Raw genomic sequence first — 18,569 nt, forward strand, 5'->3', positions numbered from 1 at the left:
TTTCATTGGCGAAAATACAATAATAAGAAAAGAGATGGCATCAAACACTTGGCATCTCCTCATTGTTTTACTAACTCTGGTATGCAAACCTTGTAAATATCTAAGTCCAAGCGCCATATTGTAATGGCTTCACGCTAACAGTAGTACAGCATACCTCAAATTTGACACATCAGGGAGGAGGGTCCTCTTGGAACTTAAGTGAATAAGGCGTTAGCTTAGAGCTGGAGGATATGGGGCCATCTTACTTAATCAAGAATGATAACCACATCTCTATCAGTCCCCCCCCCCCCCCCCTTTGAAGCCATTTCAATTGGCCTAACGCTGTCCCTAATCTAAGTGGGTTCTACAATCTGTCCCATTGTACGTGCTGGTTGTTTCACCACTTTGGAGACAACCTATCCATATTGGATAGACTCCCTTGTAATGGACATACAATGGGAAGTCAGATTCTCACCTATCCCAAATACAAAATATTTGGGGGCGATGTTAAGTGGTGGCTTCTCGATTATTGTGAACATAAAAACTGTTAATACTGGGAATCTTTGGGCAATACTATCCATGGGTCACTGGACTGGAAGTATCAGGCTGTAACAGCTTTGTACTTCCTTTTACACAACTTTTTCACAGCTCAGAAACCTATTTTTACTATCTCATTTGAAATACATATTCTTTGAGTCAGGATCAGCAGTCACACAAGGGGGAACAACAGCACACAAGACTCAACATTTTCTTGCAATGACTGGCGTAGATCCAATTAGGCTTTCCTTTGAGCTTCACTGATGTGCTTGTGGTCAGCAACACTTGGAATGGACCATCATAACAGGGTTTAAGGAATTTTCTAAAGTGTCTTTTTACCACCACCCAATCTCCAGATACAAATGGGTGGGTTTCTGGTACTTTATTAAGATCTGGAAGTGAAGCAAAAACTCGAGAGTATATTTTAGTCAAATGCTTGTGCAAACTGATCACGTAATCTGTCAGACAGCCATGTTGCATCTGGAGCTGCTGTGGGAAATACAATCCTCTCCTAGGGGCTAACCCAAAAAGGACCTTATAGGGACTAAGGCCTGTCTTACGGTTAGGGGTATACCTTACTGGAAAGAGGGCTACCAGCAGGCCCTCTGTTCATGGCTTTTTGAATTTTTAACTTTAGTGTCCCGTTCAGTTCCTTTTTTCCTACCCTATCGCTGCTTTGTGGATGGTACGAAGCATGTATGGCCTGTCCTACACCCAAAACCTTCATCATCATCTGTGAAGTGAACACCTCTGGTACCCCATACATGCATACAACTTCCGCCATAATCTTCTTTGCTGTTGTCTTCACTACCGGGTATGTTTCTGGCCATCCTGAAATCCTGAAGTCATCACACACCAATACATACTCATACACACCCACCTTGGGTGGTTGAATGTAGTCTGCAAGCATTGTAACAGATACAAAGGGCAAGACGTGTGTTTCTGGGGTACCTTAACCACCTTGTCTTACGTTGTTCTGGGCAAAAATCATACATCCTTGAGTATATCTGGCTGCTACAGTGCTGAACCCTGGGGCATACTATGTACTAAATCACACAATGTAGTTTTTTGAATGGTGCGTCACTCGATGGGCTGCCTGTGCCACTGTGGACATGATGGACAGTCCCTTATGGTCTTCAGGCCACTTACACAAACATTGATATTCGCTTGATGGAATAATTTTGATAACAGTGCAGTGAGAAATGGCTACACTGGACACTGTAGAGGTCTGGTGCAGCCATTATTCATCCTGCCAACATGTCCACCTCACACTGCAGTTATGGTGGTACAGAATTACAGGTAACTTGTGTGTATGGTTCAGATGTTGTTCTTGGCGATGTCGGTGGGATCTCAGTTGCTTTTGCTATAATATTTGCTACTGGCCTATGAGGTTAAATGTGCTAACAGAAATAAGCTTTTTGGAAATGTGTATCTGCTGTATTGTATGGTCAAGTACCTTATGTGGTCGAAAGTGTCAAGTGTAGTAATTCTCTTTCGCATGGAGTTTACAGCAATATCATTTTTTTCATTTTATCAATTAAGATCTGTAAAATAAAAATTCTAAATAATTGAATTCAATACCCTTACCTCTAATCACTACTTTCTAGATATCATAGCATATGTAAGACCACTTTTATAAAGGTCATTACTTTGTCAGTAATTTATCCCAGTATTCATAAGCTAAAAACAGAGGCTAATTTATCAAGCCCTGCAGTCCAGAATTCTGGCCTATACAAATAGGGCTTTAGGGTTTTTTAAGGTTACTTGTGACATTTTGCATTTTTACACCACTCAATACAGTTTTAAAGTGGGTGTGATTAGCTATGTTAATTAGTTTCACTCCAGATTTAACACTAAAAAGTCACAAAAAAGGTATAATCTTACTCCAGTAGGGGGGTGGAATGTAAAAACTTGAGTAACATTTCTAGACAAAAGTGTCACATTTGCAAATGGCCAAATATATGTGTATACTAAGGCTACTTTCACATAAGTGATACAGCCTGGCATAGAATGCCAGGAATTGGCCGGACAGAAACTGCTGCACACAGCGTTTTTTGTCTGGCCGATTCTCAACACGTTTTTCGGGTGCGGACAGATCTCCGCTGGACCCCTGTATAGTTAATGGATCTGGAAGGCATTACAGTAATATTCGGCAATGCCAGATCTGCAGAACTCTGGCAGGCTGTTCCTTGCCGAAACAGCCGGCTAGAAGGCTGTTACAGATGTAAAACTAGCCCAAATTTGGCAAAAGCAACGCCAGTGCAGAGTAAAGAGAAGCTCATTTCAACCTATGATGGTCACGCAAACATGCTGCTCCATTCAACTCTATGGGGTTGCCCGAGATAGCCATGTACAAGAGCTCAGCTATCACTAGCAAGAATCCCTCTCATTATAAATTTTCTCCAGAAGTAGAATCTACAGAGAAATAAGTATAAAGAAAATATTTGCGCCCCTTCTGTGTTTTGGACGCACTCCAGGTTTTGGCTTACAAATACTGATGAAAAATACTGACCGTGCTTGAAATGTGAACTTCTATGATACTGGTACACAACATTCATATTTGAATTCCAAGGCATATTACCCTCAGGTAAGGCTACTTTCACACTAGCGTTCGGGCGGATCCGTTCTGAACGGATCCGCTCATATTAATGCAGACGGAGGCTCCGTTCAGTACGGATCCGTCTGCATTAATAACTTTAAAAAAATTCGCAAGTGCGCAAGTAGCCTGCGCGGATCCGTTCAGACTTTCAATGTAAAGTCAATGGGGGACGGATCCGCTTGAAGATTGAGCCATATGGTGACATCTTCAAGCGGATCCGTTCCCATTGACTTACATTGTAAGTCTGAACGGATCCGCACGCCTCCGCACGGCCAGGCGGACACCCGAACGCTGCAAGCAGCGTTCAGCTGTCCGCCTGTCCGTGCGGAGGCGAGCGGAGCGGAGGCTGAACGCCGCCAGACTGATGCAGTCTGAGCGGATCCGCTCCATTCAGACTGCATCAGGGCTGGACGGCTGCGTTCGGGTCCGCTCGTGAGCTCCTTCAAACGGAGCTCACGAGCGGACCGACGAACGCTAGTGTGAAAGCAGCCTAAAGCATCTGTTTTTTTAACCTTCTACTGAATATTTTTGTGTACTATGGTAAAACCAATATGAAGCTAGTTAGTTTCTGATATTTCAATGTTTGGAAAAAAAATGCAAGAACCCTAACGTTGCTGTCGCAGCTAAAAGTTATCCAGTCTTAGGGTCTTTACACACATGAATTTACACTGGTGTGTATTTTCTGGGCTGTAAAAACCCCAGAACAAATGCACACATGTTTTGTCGCGTTTTGTAGAATTTTTGCAAACAGTGTTTTTTCTCACAAGTGTTTTCTTCATGGCATTTTTCCCCTAGAGAAAAGGGGATGTGAAAACACACGTACGAAAAGAGCTACAGCATGCTGCAATTTTTAACAGAAGTCAGAAAGAGTAAAAATACTATGCCAGTAGCAACAAAAAGCTTGTGTCCTGGGTTTCATTTCTCCCATACACCTTCAGCTAACATCTCGAGCTAGAGTTTTTAGTATAGAAAATGCACCAAAAAACAAAGGTGCATAGAATGCCACATGAGTACTGAAAAATGGCAGCAAAAACCTACGTGTAAAAGCGCCCTCTAAGAAGGTCTCCAATGATACACACTAGTAGCTAAAATAATACGATATTGGAAATACCTGAACTTTCTAATCTATCCTACTGTTGACCATGAGAAGCATACTGGGAGGTGGAGGTATCCACATTAATAGAATATGTGCATGGTTTCTTAGGCAGATAAGATAAAACAATTTACCCACCTGTTGCTATGCTGTCTGAGATTACTACCAAATTACTATACAGGGTAAATAAAAAAAATCAGACCAAGCAGTTCCCTGGTTCCTTGTGTATGATTTTTATGTTCCTGGATTGGAAAGCCCCTTTATAGTGCACCTGCCATTTGAGATTATTTAAGAGATAAAGGGGTTTTCTGATCTTAGTGCACATTGTTTACATGCAGTAATTAGTCACTTACAAATGTATTGTCTGTAGCTGAATTGCTAATATTTATCTAAGGCTAATATTACACGAGTAGATCATGCAGGTGATTGTCGTGAAGGAAGCGTTCCCTCCCGGCAATCGCCTGCTCGCTAGCGGAGGAGACCACTGCTATTACATGCAGCGGTCTCCTCCTCAGTATGAGGACAAGCGATCGCTAATGCCATCCCTCTTTCCCATACTGAATCATTGTTTGCCGGCAGCAGATTATGATTACATAGAGGTATCTGCCACTGGAAAACAAGGATTTTAAAATCTATTGAAAGATTCCAATCATCCAATGAATGAACATTTGCTCTTTCATCGGGTAATCGGCGGCAGTTCTACACTGCCAGATCATCGCTAACGAGTGTTCATACGAACGCTTGTTAACAATGATCTGAAAGATTATCTGTCCATGTAATATAAGCTTTACTCTTAACAAACACATGGTTATCTCTTTACTGCACCCTGGCTCTCACCCTTCCCTTTTTGGCTCTAGAGGGAGTGTGTTTCACATGCTGGGCAGCAGATTGTGCAGTGAGCAATAAAAAAGCAGAGATGTCTAGTAGCAGATCAGTGTGTTGGTTCATGAAAATAAGTACAGGACTAACTTGGGGAATGCATGCAACTGTAAGTAGAGGCAATGTCAGTCAGGGGAATCATGGGAACTGTACTCCTTGTTAAAAGTGTGGAAACAACCTTTAAACTGACAGGTGCTGCTTTCACTCTACTATTCCCTGCAATGGAGTTTGGGTTAATGTAACCTGTTCTGCAACCATGAATTGTTTCACTGAGCAATGTAGTAGGAGAAAGAGGTCTGTCTGTCAGCAGCTCTCTATTAAAGGAAATGTCTAATAGGATAACATTTTTTATATATGGCTCAGAAGGTTTGAAAAAAATATATATTATTACTCACTCTCACTGATCCACTGCTGCTGTGTTCTGATAATTACTAGTCTCTGCTGCTCTCCATATCCTGGTGCCAACCTGACGTAGGAAATGGCAGGAGATACCTGCTCAGTCAATCACTGGCCACAGAGCAGTGGCCAACCTCAGCCAAAAATCTGCTGAGACCTGCCTGGTGAGTAAGGACCAGAAAGTGGAGAGCACTGGAAGAGCAGCAGTGAGGATTCAGGGAGGGTGAGTAATGCTTCTTTTTTTAACCTACTCTGAGCAATATATTAAAAAAAGATCTATTCCATTTCAACAAAATAACATTCTTTTCATTTGCTATAACTTACTTCAGCTAATTATATTTTCTCCTTCAAAGCCTTTCGGAACTGAAGGGGTATAGAGTGGGACAGCCAGAACCGGCGAAGGAGGAAAGTACACTTTCTCTGCCCTCTACCAGTGTGGGTGCAGGCCAGTCTGTCATTTCTCTACTTCCGCTGGAAGAATTGGCACATCTAATAGAGGAAGTCAAAGGACTGGATGAGAAAACACTGAAGGTAATTTCTTTCAAGCTTTTCCCTTTTGTGTTAAATTACTTAACAATAATAAGCTTAGTCTATCAACATGATGTAACAGGATGGAATGAAAGGGTTTGCCAACAACAGACATATACTGTATGACATGTCAATGCTCTCGATATCAAAGATAAAAAGACAAGTTATAGCTTGTTCACATCTGTATGAGAGGTTCCAGTCCCATTGCAGATTCTTTAAAAAAAAGTGGACAAAAAAGTCCTGCATACAGGCCTTTTTGGGTGGCAGGCAAGTGGTGTCCTGAACAGAGACCGAATAGAGCCTATTATAGCCGATGGGATCTGTTTGGCTCTATCTGATCCAGTTATATGCTGAAACCTGCACTTCTGTTATTTCGGATCTTCTGCTCGTCAGAGCAGAACAATGGTTGCTAACGCTGGTGTGAACCCAGCCTAAATGCATAAAATTTCAATAATTAGTCTAAAAGTAACAAAACAGATAGCATTTTTGCTACAAGTAACTACGCATAGTCACTTGATGACATGGTGTGATATTCACACTGGTGTGCTCTGTTAGAAACAGAAATGTGACAATAGTGTGAGAACACCCTTAAAACATACAGCTTCACAGCACAAGGGTCAGTGATGATACTGTGGCCCGACTGCTACATATAGAGCCTGACGCCATTTTCCTCAGGATGACCTTCAATGATGTTGAGTCTTTATTAGAGGCTGTTTTTGTTGCCTATATGTGCAGCAATGTTGAGCCATTTTTCCCATAATGGTCATGGCGAGTCAGTATTTAAGACTACATTTGTATTCTATCAAGGTATCTGCTTAAAGATCTAAATGTGTAATCTTATCCCTGTATATTTTACTATTACAGCAATTTGATGACATCCATGTGGTGGTTCTCCACAAAGAGGAAGGCACTGGTCTAGGCTTCAGTCTTGCTGGAGGACTTGATCTGGAAAATAAGGAAATCACTGTATGTATTCACACTGTTGGTCTTTTATTAGAATTTATGGGAGTCATTTATTATACTGAAACATGCCTATATTAGTGTATTTCAGTCGCAGATGCCGCCACGCTCACATCAGGTCTAAAATTGTGGACGTGACGTGGGCTGGGAAGGGCACGGGCTAAGCGTCCGTCTCGTTTGCCATTTTCTATGCCTGTTTCAGGTGTAGAAAAAGGTCTTAGTGTAAGACATCTCAGAAGCTATGGAGAGGACGGCGCCTCTTCAATACTTCGGCAGAACCACCGCCAGCACAGGGCTTTATGAAGATCAGCATCTAAAACGCCTATGTGTGTAATTATATATTACACTTTCTTACAGTTCAATTTTTATTTATTTTTTCACTTAAATTTAAAGGGACGCTTCCATCAAAAATGGTGGATGGTGTACTGGATAGAATTTTTTTTAAGTCACTCCATGTCTTCTGTTTCCTATCCTTGCTCTTTAGCTTCCTCCTTGGTTTGGACTTTTAGCATGGCAAAACGGCCTTGCTTAACTTCATTCATTCAGACCATCACTGTGTACAGAGAGAGAAGGTAGATGAGTGAATTACAGCCTCACACATTACGCTGATAAGTGCAATGCTCTTCTCTGGGAATTTTTATCAAGGTCTATCAAGGGAGCAAAAGAGATGTCATCTGTTATCCCAATTCTTCACCTACTGTTAAAATGATGATTACATTGCAGATAAAATTTTCCCATCACAGCAGCAGCAAACTGACAATGGATTACCAATCTATATAGGAATTTTATCTCTCTGTGCTCATTGCTACAGTAGGACAATATTTTGTATTTACTTTTCAATGGCATACTAGTGCCAAAATAAAAGCCACATAAAAAAAAAAAAAAAACAGTTTACTATGAACTAGGGTTGTTTTGGGTATTGAATTTATGATACCCATTCGATACTTATGTCAGGTATCGACCTCGATACCGGGATTTGACTTTTTTTGATACTAGGATGCGCTACTGCCACTCTCTCCCTCCCCCTGTGCTGCCGCTGCCACCAATGAGGAGAGAGAGGGGCGGGCGCACTGCGACACCAATGATGGTTAACGTTTAATACAAATACAGGAGGCTGGATGCAGAATTGCATAGCTGTCACCGAGCCTCTATGAAAGGAAGTTGCGATCAGCGGCAGTTAACCCCTGATCGCAGCTTCCTGTCATAGAGGCTGGGTGACGGCTATGTGATTCTGCTGCCTGCACCCAGCCTCCTGTATTAATTGTTAATTATCATCAGTGCGCCCTCCCCAGTATTAAATCATTGGTGGCGCAGTGCACCCCCCCCCCCTCCTCCCCAGTATTAAAATCATTGGTGGCAGTGGCCACAGGGTCCCCTCTCCCCACCTCCTCATTGGCGGCCCAGCAGTGTAATCGTGGGGCTCCGATCTGTTAAGCTGCTGTGTGTACTATGCACAGGGCAGCAGGGAGAGTGTGAAGTCCTATTCACCCTAATAGAGATCTATCAGGGTGAATAGGTCAAGGGATTAAAAGATCCCAGGTTCTGGCCCCTAAGGGGGAAATGGTTATTAAATAAAAAGTATTAAAAAAACTAAAAAACACCAAAATATTAAAGTATAAATCACCCCCTTTACCAATTTTACATATAAAATATATAAACAATAAATAAATAAACATATTGCCACGTCCAAAAAGTCCAAACTATTAAAATATAAAAAAATCTCTTTTGCGGTGAACGCCGTAACAGAAAAATAAAAATGCATGATTGTCACCTTGTCCCCCCCCAAAAATAGGATAGGACTGTTCGATTATGGGCCGGACGTTGCATAATATGCGGAAAGCACGCAACTTTTTTGGTATTTTTATTGTTTTTGCATGGTATCGAGTATCGCAATACTTTTCTATGGTATCGAAACTGAATCCAAATTTTGGTATCGAAACAACCCTACTATGAATATTGTGTTAAAAAATAGCCCTTTCTGTGTCTCTTTAATGTAACTTTAGTGTCTTCAAAGTAATACTAAAAATGTGGCTAAGAGTAGACAATGTGATATAATAATAATTATAATAATAATAATAAAAAAAATGAAAATGGTCGCCTGTTGAATCCCTACCACACCAGCGCAGCTGATCAGGTGTTCCCCGCTCGTCCTGCAGTGATGATGTCATGTACTTCACTCACATCACAGCTGCAGCCTGTCACTGGCCTCCACCTTGAAGGTTGCATGTATGTCACATAAATGCTGAGGCCAGGGCTTGGCTGCTGCAGTCACACAAATAATGTACATGATGCTGTCATTGCAGGATCGGAGGGAACCACTGGAGCTACATCCCAGACAACCCCATTAAATGTCTGATTGTCTACCATTCCAAGCAGTTCTGATAATGATTTCAAATTCTTAGCTCTAGTCTAGCGTGCATACAGGGGCAGTGTGTGTGGAGGGGGGCTGTTGCCCTGGGTGCCAGACTGGAGGGGACACTGCGCCAGGCAAAGTTTGCTTAAAGTTTTAACCTCTATAAAATAAAGACATTTATACTACTGTATGTGGTTGTAACAGCGGCTGCTGTGCACCGCTGTTCCCCAGCTTACAGCCACGGTCCCGGGCGCTGGGTTCAGCGGTGATCTGCGGCCAGTGCTTCCCTTTCACCGCTGTAGTCCTGGGCTCTGTCTGCGTAGATACTGTTGTTCTGGGATCCGCTTCACAGTTTCCTCTCAGCCCTGGCCACAGCATGCTTGCTTCCTACAGCACTTCCTTAAGGGCCGGCACGCATCACTTCTGGGCGTTATGGGTTAGGTTATGTGACCTTTCTGACCAATCCTAGCCCTCCTGCACATATATAAGTGGCTCAGCCCCCTTCCCAGATGCCTGTGTCAAGGTCCTTATGTCCTGCTAAGGTTCCTGATAGGTGCTTGTGTTCCTGGATTTTGCTACCCGTTTGATCCCTGCCTGCTTGCCTTGACTCTCCTGTTGCCGATCCGGATTGCCTGACCTGTACTTGTGCAGCCTGCCCTGACCTTTTGCTGTCTAACTTTGCCTCTGCCTCATCCTTTGGTCCTGCACTGTTGCTCCTGGTAATGACTCTGCTGACAATGCCTGTACCTCTGGTACCTTTCTCAGGTATCAATTGCGGTTGTAGTGAAAATCAGAGTGGCACTGCATAAAACAGAATGGATCCCTTTCGTGTCATCTACTCGTCACCGGGGTACTTAGCAGGTATGAATGCGGTATAAGCGCTGCCGGAGGTGCTCTGTCCAACACGTAACCAGGCAGTTATAGCTTCAATAATATTGCACAGATTAGAGACAAAAGGACGGCACTCACCGATGTACGCTGAAACAATTTCCTTTATTAATGGTAAAGAGCGGACAACATACATGTGTGCTCCTGCTGAGTTAGGCGACGGCCGTTTCGCACCTCAGTGCTTCGTCTGGCCCATAATCAGGTGAAACAGTTCACCTGCTCTTAAGAGGCTGAAGCTGTGACGCGGTTCTCTCTGTGCCCCACAGGCAACACGCTAATACGGCGCTTACCTGTGTGCGTCAGAGTGGAACGCATCATAGTGAAAGACAATCAATATAACACACATTTAAAACAGTACCATAACCTTCTAACTATTTGTGCAACCTATTGCTGAGAGGAGAAGAATATACCCATGTCAATTTTGTCGTTTAGCCCTAAAGGTCCCATTGCGTCTGCACGTAGGATCCACCTGCTTTCTCTCCTAAGGAGATCCTTATGTCTGTCTCCCCCTTGTGGTAGACTTTGTACTATCTCTATACCAGCAAAACTGAGGGTCAGATAGTTGCCTGCGTACTCCTTCCTCACATGTTCAATCAGCCGTAAACAGCCCTTTCCCGTGGTAAGTGAATTTATATGTTCCCTGATTCTCTCCTGGAGACTCCTTATCGTTTTACCTATATAAAACCTGCCACATATGCATTTTATACACCACGTATTTACTTTTGCAGGTGATGAGGGTATTCACTTTATGTTGGATCCCTCCAATCCTTAATATATTCCATTGTGGGTTGAGCCTGCAGCACGAACAATGTCCGCACCTGCGATTACCTTTAGGTCCCCAGTTCTCCAACCAGATCATAGGTTTCTTCTCCTGAAATGTGCTGCGGACCAATTTATCCTTCAGGGTATGACATTTCCTGAAGGCTATAATTGGTGCCACATTTTTGATTTCCTTTAAAGATTTGTCTCTTTCAAGTATGGACCAGTTATCCTTAATGACCTTTCTGATTTGAGAGGCCATTGGTCTGTACTTGAAAGAGAAGACAAAGGGGTGGGAGCTACGGTCATCCGTTACATCTTCTATTTGATCACTGCCAGAAGATGTGGAGCAATTTTGGGTTTTTATTAATGCGGCCTTATTCATGGCCTGGTTCAGTAATTTTAAGGGGTACCCCCTGGCCAGGAGTCTGTTTTTTAATTCGAAGGAATGTCGGTTATAATCGACCTCAAACCTGTTAATGCGTTTAAGCCTGACGAACTGGCCATAAGGTACTGCCTTTTTGACACTTGGGGCGTGATAACTAGAGTAGTGTAAAAGCGAGTTGGTAGCCGTTGGCTTACGATAACCCTCGGTCACCAGCTCGCCCTCCCTTACTGGTATCTCAACGTCTAGAAAATCTAGACACTCGCCTCCAAACTTGTGTGTGAACAACATGTTCATGTCGTTGACTGTATTGAGGTGCTGTGTAAAGTCAGCCTGTGTCCCTATTCATACTATGAACACATCGTCAATATATCTTAAATATGTGTGTATACAGGAAAGATAGGGGTTAGAGAGCGCGTATATGTATCTGTCCTCGAATTTTGGTAGGTATAGATTCGCAAAGGTGCATGAGACTGGCGTCCCCATGGCGGTGCCAAACTTCTGCCTGTACCACGCATCCCTGAATCTAAAAGGCATTGTTCTTGAGAACGAGCCCCAGTGCATCGCAAACAAAGTTGGGGAACTTCTCAATTTTGCCAGTGCTGGCCAAAATATCAATGACTACCTCAATGCCTTTATCTTGGGGGATGCGCGTTTACAGGCTCTCAAGATCTAGTGACTTGTGGACCTTGGGTACAAAGTACCAAGATGCTTTTGCGGGGAAGGATGGCAGCAGTTTCTCTGCCGTCTTATGTGACAGGGTGTTTTCTCACAATGCTTATGGAGAAGTCTCTGCATCAGACTCTGCATCTGATGTGTAGGGTCTGTCTGTAATCTTTCATACACCTCATTGTTATGGAGCTGCCGATGGGCCTCTGTCACATAGTATTCTTTAGTCATCAGGACCACATTGCCCCCCTTGTCCGCTGGCTTTATGACTGTCGTCACGTGTTTACAGCCACTTTAGGGCCTTTTCTTCTCCAACATCCAAATTTTTGGTGGCCTTGGGGTATACTAAGGCTTTCACACCTTCTAGGACCTTCTGTTGGAATATGTCAATCGAACTTCCAGCAGACAGGGGGGGTTAAATGTGGACCTGATCCCCCCCCCCTCTCCCTCCAATTGTTGAGTGGGGGTGTCAAGTGATGAACCCGTCATCCATTGTAAAGATGCTATCTCTACAGGGTCAAAGTTGGCCGTGGTACTAAACCCTAAAGCACCTTTAAGCGCTGGCGAACTCACCCTCTCTTACTTCCTTATTTGTGGATGGGATTCTATTGAATATTGTTCAATGTTAGCTTTCTAACTGCTTTGTACAGATCAATCTCAAACATGACCGGGTCAAACTGCTCCACCAGGCTGTAGTTGAGCCCCCGGTTGAGGACCCTCATACAGTCTGGTGGAAGCACGGAGGCGGTCAGGTTGATCACCAGACTATGTGAATGCTTCGGGGGTGCTTGGTCAGCTAGCTTCTCCAGGACACCTACTTTCTTTTGTATCCCTGTTTTTTGTATGTTTTTCCCCTTGCTCCTCCTCCTTCTCGTGTGCTTTCTCAGGTATCTCCTGGTCTGCCTGGACCTGCTACCTTGTGTGTCTATGCCCCTCAAGAGGTAGTGACCTGGTGTTCCCCTTGGGAAAGTCTATCCCCACCATAAGGGGTACTGTGAAGATCGAGGGGTTCACTTAGACAATGCCCTTAGAGGAGGTAGGACATGTGGCACAGTGGGTTCACACCCGCTGGTTCGTGACAGTGGTCAAGCATGTGGTGGTACCGTTTTGTATGCCTGTGTACTCTACTACTTCATTGGTGCTTGTAGGTATTTCCTCACAGGTGGTAGGTTATATCTTATGATTTTGAATTTATGCATGTGACAACAGTGGGTGCAGAAGAAAGGGCTGTAAACACTAATGAGAAGGATACAGTATATTTTTGGCCATGTTCTATAGTTTTAAGCAGTACTTTTAAAACTGTGAGGCAGGGCTCACTCATGAGGTGCCCCAGTCATTGCTGAGGCATAGCCAAGTAGTCAGTTTTGACAGAAGTGAGTAAATACCGCACGAGCATTTCTATAGTTGCACCAATCTCTAGTTTCAAGACACATCTGACTCTCTTTGTTCCAATTTCATGGTTAGGAGATGGCTTAGGCAGGGTGCTGAATCGTCTTAAAGAGATCAGTCCTGTATGGAGACTTATTGGAAGTAGTCCAGGGTATGGAGACTTATTGGAAAAGAGGCGATGAGGGGCAAGCACTTTAAAACAGGATGGATATCTGGTTTGGCTATGTTCCCTGGTCAAAGTTGGAAAGTTGGATCTTGACTCGTAGGGAGCCACTTCCAATAGGTGGCATTGGCTAGATGGTTCTTTTCATGGGAGATATCTCCTTGCATATGGTTCAGGAGACACATTTTAAGATAAAATAGATCATGAAAATTTTGCAGTGGATTACGACCAGTGGTAAGGAACCGAAAACACCATATTGTGATGGCTAAAGCACCAGTACAGAAAGACTGTGAAGTCTGTCCTACCTTTTAACTACTTTGGAGACTTTATCTTAAGGGAACATTGAACAAATGTTGTCCATGATTTTTGGATCCTGTTGCAGGTACACAGAGTTTTCCCTGATGGACTGACTGCTCAAGAAGGAACAATACAAAAAGGAGACAAAGTTCTGTCTATTAATGGGAAGTCACTGAAAGGTGTCAGCCACACTGATGCTACAGGAATTCTGCGCCAGGCTCGTCACCCCAGGCAAACTGTCATTGTAATAAAGAAAGATAAAGATGGAGAACAAGCCATGGACTCCACAGAGTGCTGTGCTGATTCTGATGACTCAACACAGTCTAGTGAGTATAGAGCTAACCCTGAACATTGCACCAGGATAACTGTATTATTAAAGGGGTTGGCCACCTTTAGTTACTGTTGACCACTGTGTTTGTAAGATAATTATATGGCACTTATTAATATAGCCTTTTTTAAATTCTGCACTATTTTCTATATTTCATAAGGTATGCCCTCTTGTTGCCAAGTCTTTTATGCCGTCCACACAGAGATTCTGTCCATAAAATACCTATATATATATATATATATATATTTTTTTTTTTTTTTTAAGTAGCGGCTCTCCTTTCCTACTGTCGTGGAATTGGTGCTCTGACTGATGTGACTCACCCAGTCACTAGTAACTCAAAAAGGTTTTTCCTATATAAAAAACAGTAGACAGGCACTCAGCATCTGGTTCAACACATATAATTTAAGTAATTGATAAAATCCACATTTATTCTGATACATAGGTTAAAAAACGTCAACTTCAAACCCCAAGCAAAAATAATTTCAAGAAATATGTATATACAATTATAAAAATATAATTAAAATATAATAAAATAAAAAAATGAAGAAAGGTCCCAATTGGAGCTTCCTGTGATATAGTTTGAAAAGAATATGTTTAATTCTTAAGGTTATTGCTGCAGCTTTCAAAAACTGATATTTAAACAGGCATATGATGAAATAACGTGAACTTTGTTCACATTGTTCCAAGTATTTAAGACAAATATAAAAAACTGGTAATTGTGGAAGTATTTAAGTCTTTCAGTATGTGTGTATCACTTTGTTAGTTTAGATAATTCATCCATATATACACCACTCTGCTTTATATATGTACCGCCTTCGTTTAGGTGGTTTATCCACAAAGATATGTAAATAGTTAAAGAGTTAATCGTTCATCCACACAAGTAACTGGTAAGCATTTGAATGGTTAATATTTTATCCATGAAAAACCTGATGCATCAATTAATATTTCATAATGTTCATCATAGAGAACTTGTTTACTGTTGAAATTACATTAAAGGGGTTGTCCAAGTTCTATCCCCAGGATAGGTCATCAATATCAGATCGGCTGAGCAGATGCAACGGCGAGCAGGTAAACAATGAAGAGGCAGCGCTGGCACGGCTGATCGGCGGGGGTGCCGGGTGTCAGACCCCAGAAGATCTGATATTGCTGACCTATCCTGAGGATAGGTCATCAATAAATATAACTTGGACAACCCCTTTTAATGTCATTTCAACAGTAAACAAGTTCTCCATGATGAACATTATGAAATATGAATTGCTGCATTAGGTTTTTCATGGATGAGACATTAACCATTCAAATGCTTACCAGTTACTTATCTGTGTGAATGAACGATTAACTCTTTAACCATTTACTTACATTTGTGGATAAACCACCTAAACGAAGGCGGCACATATATAAAGCAGAGTGGTGTATATATGGATGAATTATCTAAACTAACAAAGTGATACACACATACTGATAGACTTGAATACTTCCACAATTACCTGTTTTTTTTATATTTGCCTTAACTTGAACTTTGTTCACATTGTTCCAAGTATTTATTTCATCATATGCCTGTTTAAATATCAGTTTTTGAAAGCTGCAGCAATAACCTTTTGAATTAAACATATTCTTTTCAAACTATATCACTAGAAGCTCCAATTGGGAGCTTTCTTCATTTTATTATATTTTTATAATTGTACATACATATTTCTTGAAATTATTTTCGCTTGAGGTTTTAAGTTAACCTTTTTTAACCTATGTATCAGAATAAATGTGGATTCTGTCCATAAAATGACTGCTGATGGAGGGTCATGTGATCAGGCAAATGACCTCCATTGGACATCTCCTATGTTCAAATTCACTGCACCTGCCATCTGTTCTTGAAATGGTGGGAGTTTAGTGGAGGTGCAGTGTGTCTGCATACATTGTGGCTCCTTCACTGTAGTTATCTCCTCCTTGTGCCCTCTCACTGTAGTTATGACCATCTTGTGGCACCTTCACAGTAGTTATTTCCTCCTTGTGCCCCCTTCACAGTAGTTATGTCCTCCTTATACCCCCCTCACAGCACTAATAACTACCTTTGGCTCCTAGTTGCCCCCTCCAGTGCCATAAAAAAAAAAAACCTCAATATTCACCTGTTGGCTATGCAGGAGGCTGATTTCCGGGCTTTCAGCACTCCTTCCACACAGCCAGCGTTGCTAGTGCTAGTGCAGCCTACTGGGGAGCGCCGGAGCTCAGCGGAGCGGTGAAGCAGGAAGCGGATAGCTCCCTTTTTCACCATTATTTTCTCTGGTGGGCTCAAGGAACCCCAGTCCAACCCGGATATTATTATCCTATTACAGAGGAATAAAACCATGAATGTGAATCATGCCTTGTCAGCCTCTTATGAGAGCTTTTCTCTGCAAGACTCAAAGATGGAGTTGTGGCAGTGGTGACAATAATTCTACTATTACTACTACCAATGGTAATATATTATTATACAATTATGTTTTCCCATCAGGTTGGATTTTTTGGTACCTGATATAACTCTATATTCTATTGTTAACATTTATTATAGAATATGTTTATTCCTTTCTGATAGCTTCGGACAGTGCAGGATCCACAATGACAGTTACTCTCGAAAAGCATTTGTCCGGTCTAGGATTCAGTTTAGATGGAGGAAAAGGATCTGTGAATGGAGACAAGCCTATTGTCATTAACAGGATATTTAAAGGTAGGCATATTTCATCATTATGTGATAACATTTATACAGTATGACCTGACATATCAAGAAGAGAGTGTTAGCCTTGTAGGAATAGCTCAGCTGAATGAAGTGGTATTTTCCCTTAGCAATGCAGTGCATCATTCTGGAGAAAAGGTACTTTTAATCCATATGCAAATGAATACGTAAGTGCACTGACGGCGGGCCCAAGCCACTGTGTGCACCCTTGCCCCTTCTGATTCCTCTGCAAGCCCCTCCCTCTCATTATTGATTGACAGGACCAGGTTTCTACATAGTCATCTTCCCTGGCCCTCTCAATCAAGAAGGAGGTGTAGGGGCTGGCAGATAAATCAGGGGGAAGCAAGGCTGCACAGTGGTTTGGACCTGCTGTCGGTGTGCTTACTCTAATTTGCATACAGATTAAAGTACCTTTTCTCCAAAAGTAATGGATCACTAGTAACATAGTACATAAGGCCGAAAAAAGACATTTGTCCATCCAGTTCGGCCTGTCATCCTGTAAGTTGGTCAAGTTGATCCAGAGAAAGGCAAAAAAAAAAATCCTGTGAGGTAGAAGCCAATTTTCCCCACTTTAGGGGAATAAAAAATTCCTTCCCGACTCCAATAAGGCAATCAGGATAACTCCCTGGATCAACGACCCCTCTCTAGTAGCTATAGCCTGTAATATTATTACTCTCCAGAAATACATCCAGGCCCCTCTTGAATTCCTTTTATTGTACTCACCATCACCACCTCCTCAGGCAGAGAGTTCCATAGTCTCACTGCTCTTACCGTAAAGAATCCTCTTCTATGTTTGTGTACAAACCTTCTTTCCTCCAGACGCAGAGGATGTCCCCTCGTCACAGTCACAGTCCTGGGAATCAATAGATGATGGGATAGATATCTGTACTGACACTGATCTATTTATACATAGTAATTAGATCTCCCCCCAGTTGTTTTTTTTCTAAAGTGAATAACCCTAATTTTGATAATATTTCAGGGTACTGTAGTTGCCCCATTCCAGTTATTACTTTAGTCGCCCTCCTCTGGACCCTCTCCAGCTCTGCTATGTCTGCCTTGTTCACTGGAGCCCAGAACTGTACACAGTACTCCATGTGTGGTCTGACTAGCGATTTGTAAAGTGGTAAGACTATGTTCTTACCACGGGCATCTATGCCCCTTTTGATGCAACCCATTATCTTATTGGCCTTGGCAGCAGCTGTCTGACACTGTTTTTTGCAGCCTAGTTTGCTGTTTATTAAAATTCCTAGATCCTTTTCCATGTCAGTGTTACCGAGTGTTTTACCATTTAGTATGTACAGGTGACTTGCATTATTCCTTCCTATGTGCATTACTTTACATTTGTCAGTGTTAAACCTCATGTGCCACTTCTCTGCCCAAGCCTCCAATCTATCCAGATCGCTCTGTAGCAGTATACTGTCCTCTTCAGTGTTAAAATTGTAAAAATTGATATGTTACTGTGCAAGACTTCTACAAGATCATTAATAAATATATTGAAGAGAATAGGGCCCAATACTGACCCCTGAGGTACTCCACTAGTGACAGTGACCCAATCTGAGTGTGTACCGTTAATAACCACCCTCTGTTTTCTATCATTGAGCCAGTTACTTACTCACATACAGACGGTTTCTCCCAGTCCGAGCATTCTCATTTTATATACTAACCT

The 18,569-nt window shown here is 42.3% G+C and overlaps 1 protein-coding gene across 2 annotated transcripts in view; it reads left to right on the top strand.

Annotated features, from left to right (window-relative positions):
* The window catches only part of IL16 (interleukin 16), a 127,194-nt gene that overhangs the window by 105,537 nt on the left and 3,088 nt on the right, over positions 1–18,569 (top strand). For both annotated transcript variants that reach the window (XM_044279567.1, XM_044279566.1), the window contains 4 exons: positions 5,837–6,014; positions 6,876–6,977; positions 13,960–14,200; positions 16,766–16,897. In XM_044279567.1, coding sequence (XP_044135502.1) covers positions 5,837–6,014; positions 6,876–6,977; positions 13,960–14,200; positions 16,766–16,897 — 653 coding nt within the window. The remainder of the gene's footprint in view (positions 1–5,836; positions 6,015–6,875; positions 6,978–13,959; positions 14,201–16,765; positions 16,898–18,569) is intronic.

Source organism: Bufo gargarizans, chromosome 2 (assembly GCF_014858855.1).
Source record: "Bufo gargarizans isolate SCDJY-AF-19 chromosome 2, ASM1485885v1, whole genome shotgun sequence".
NCBI classification, from domain to species: domain Eukaryota; kingdom Metazoa; phylum Chordata; class Amphibia; order Anura; family Bufonidae; genus Bufo; species Bufo gargarizans.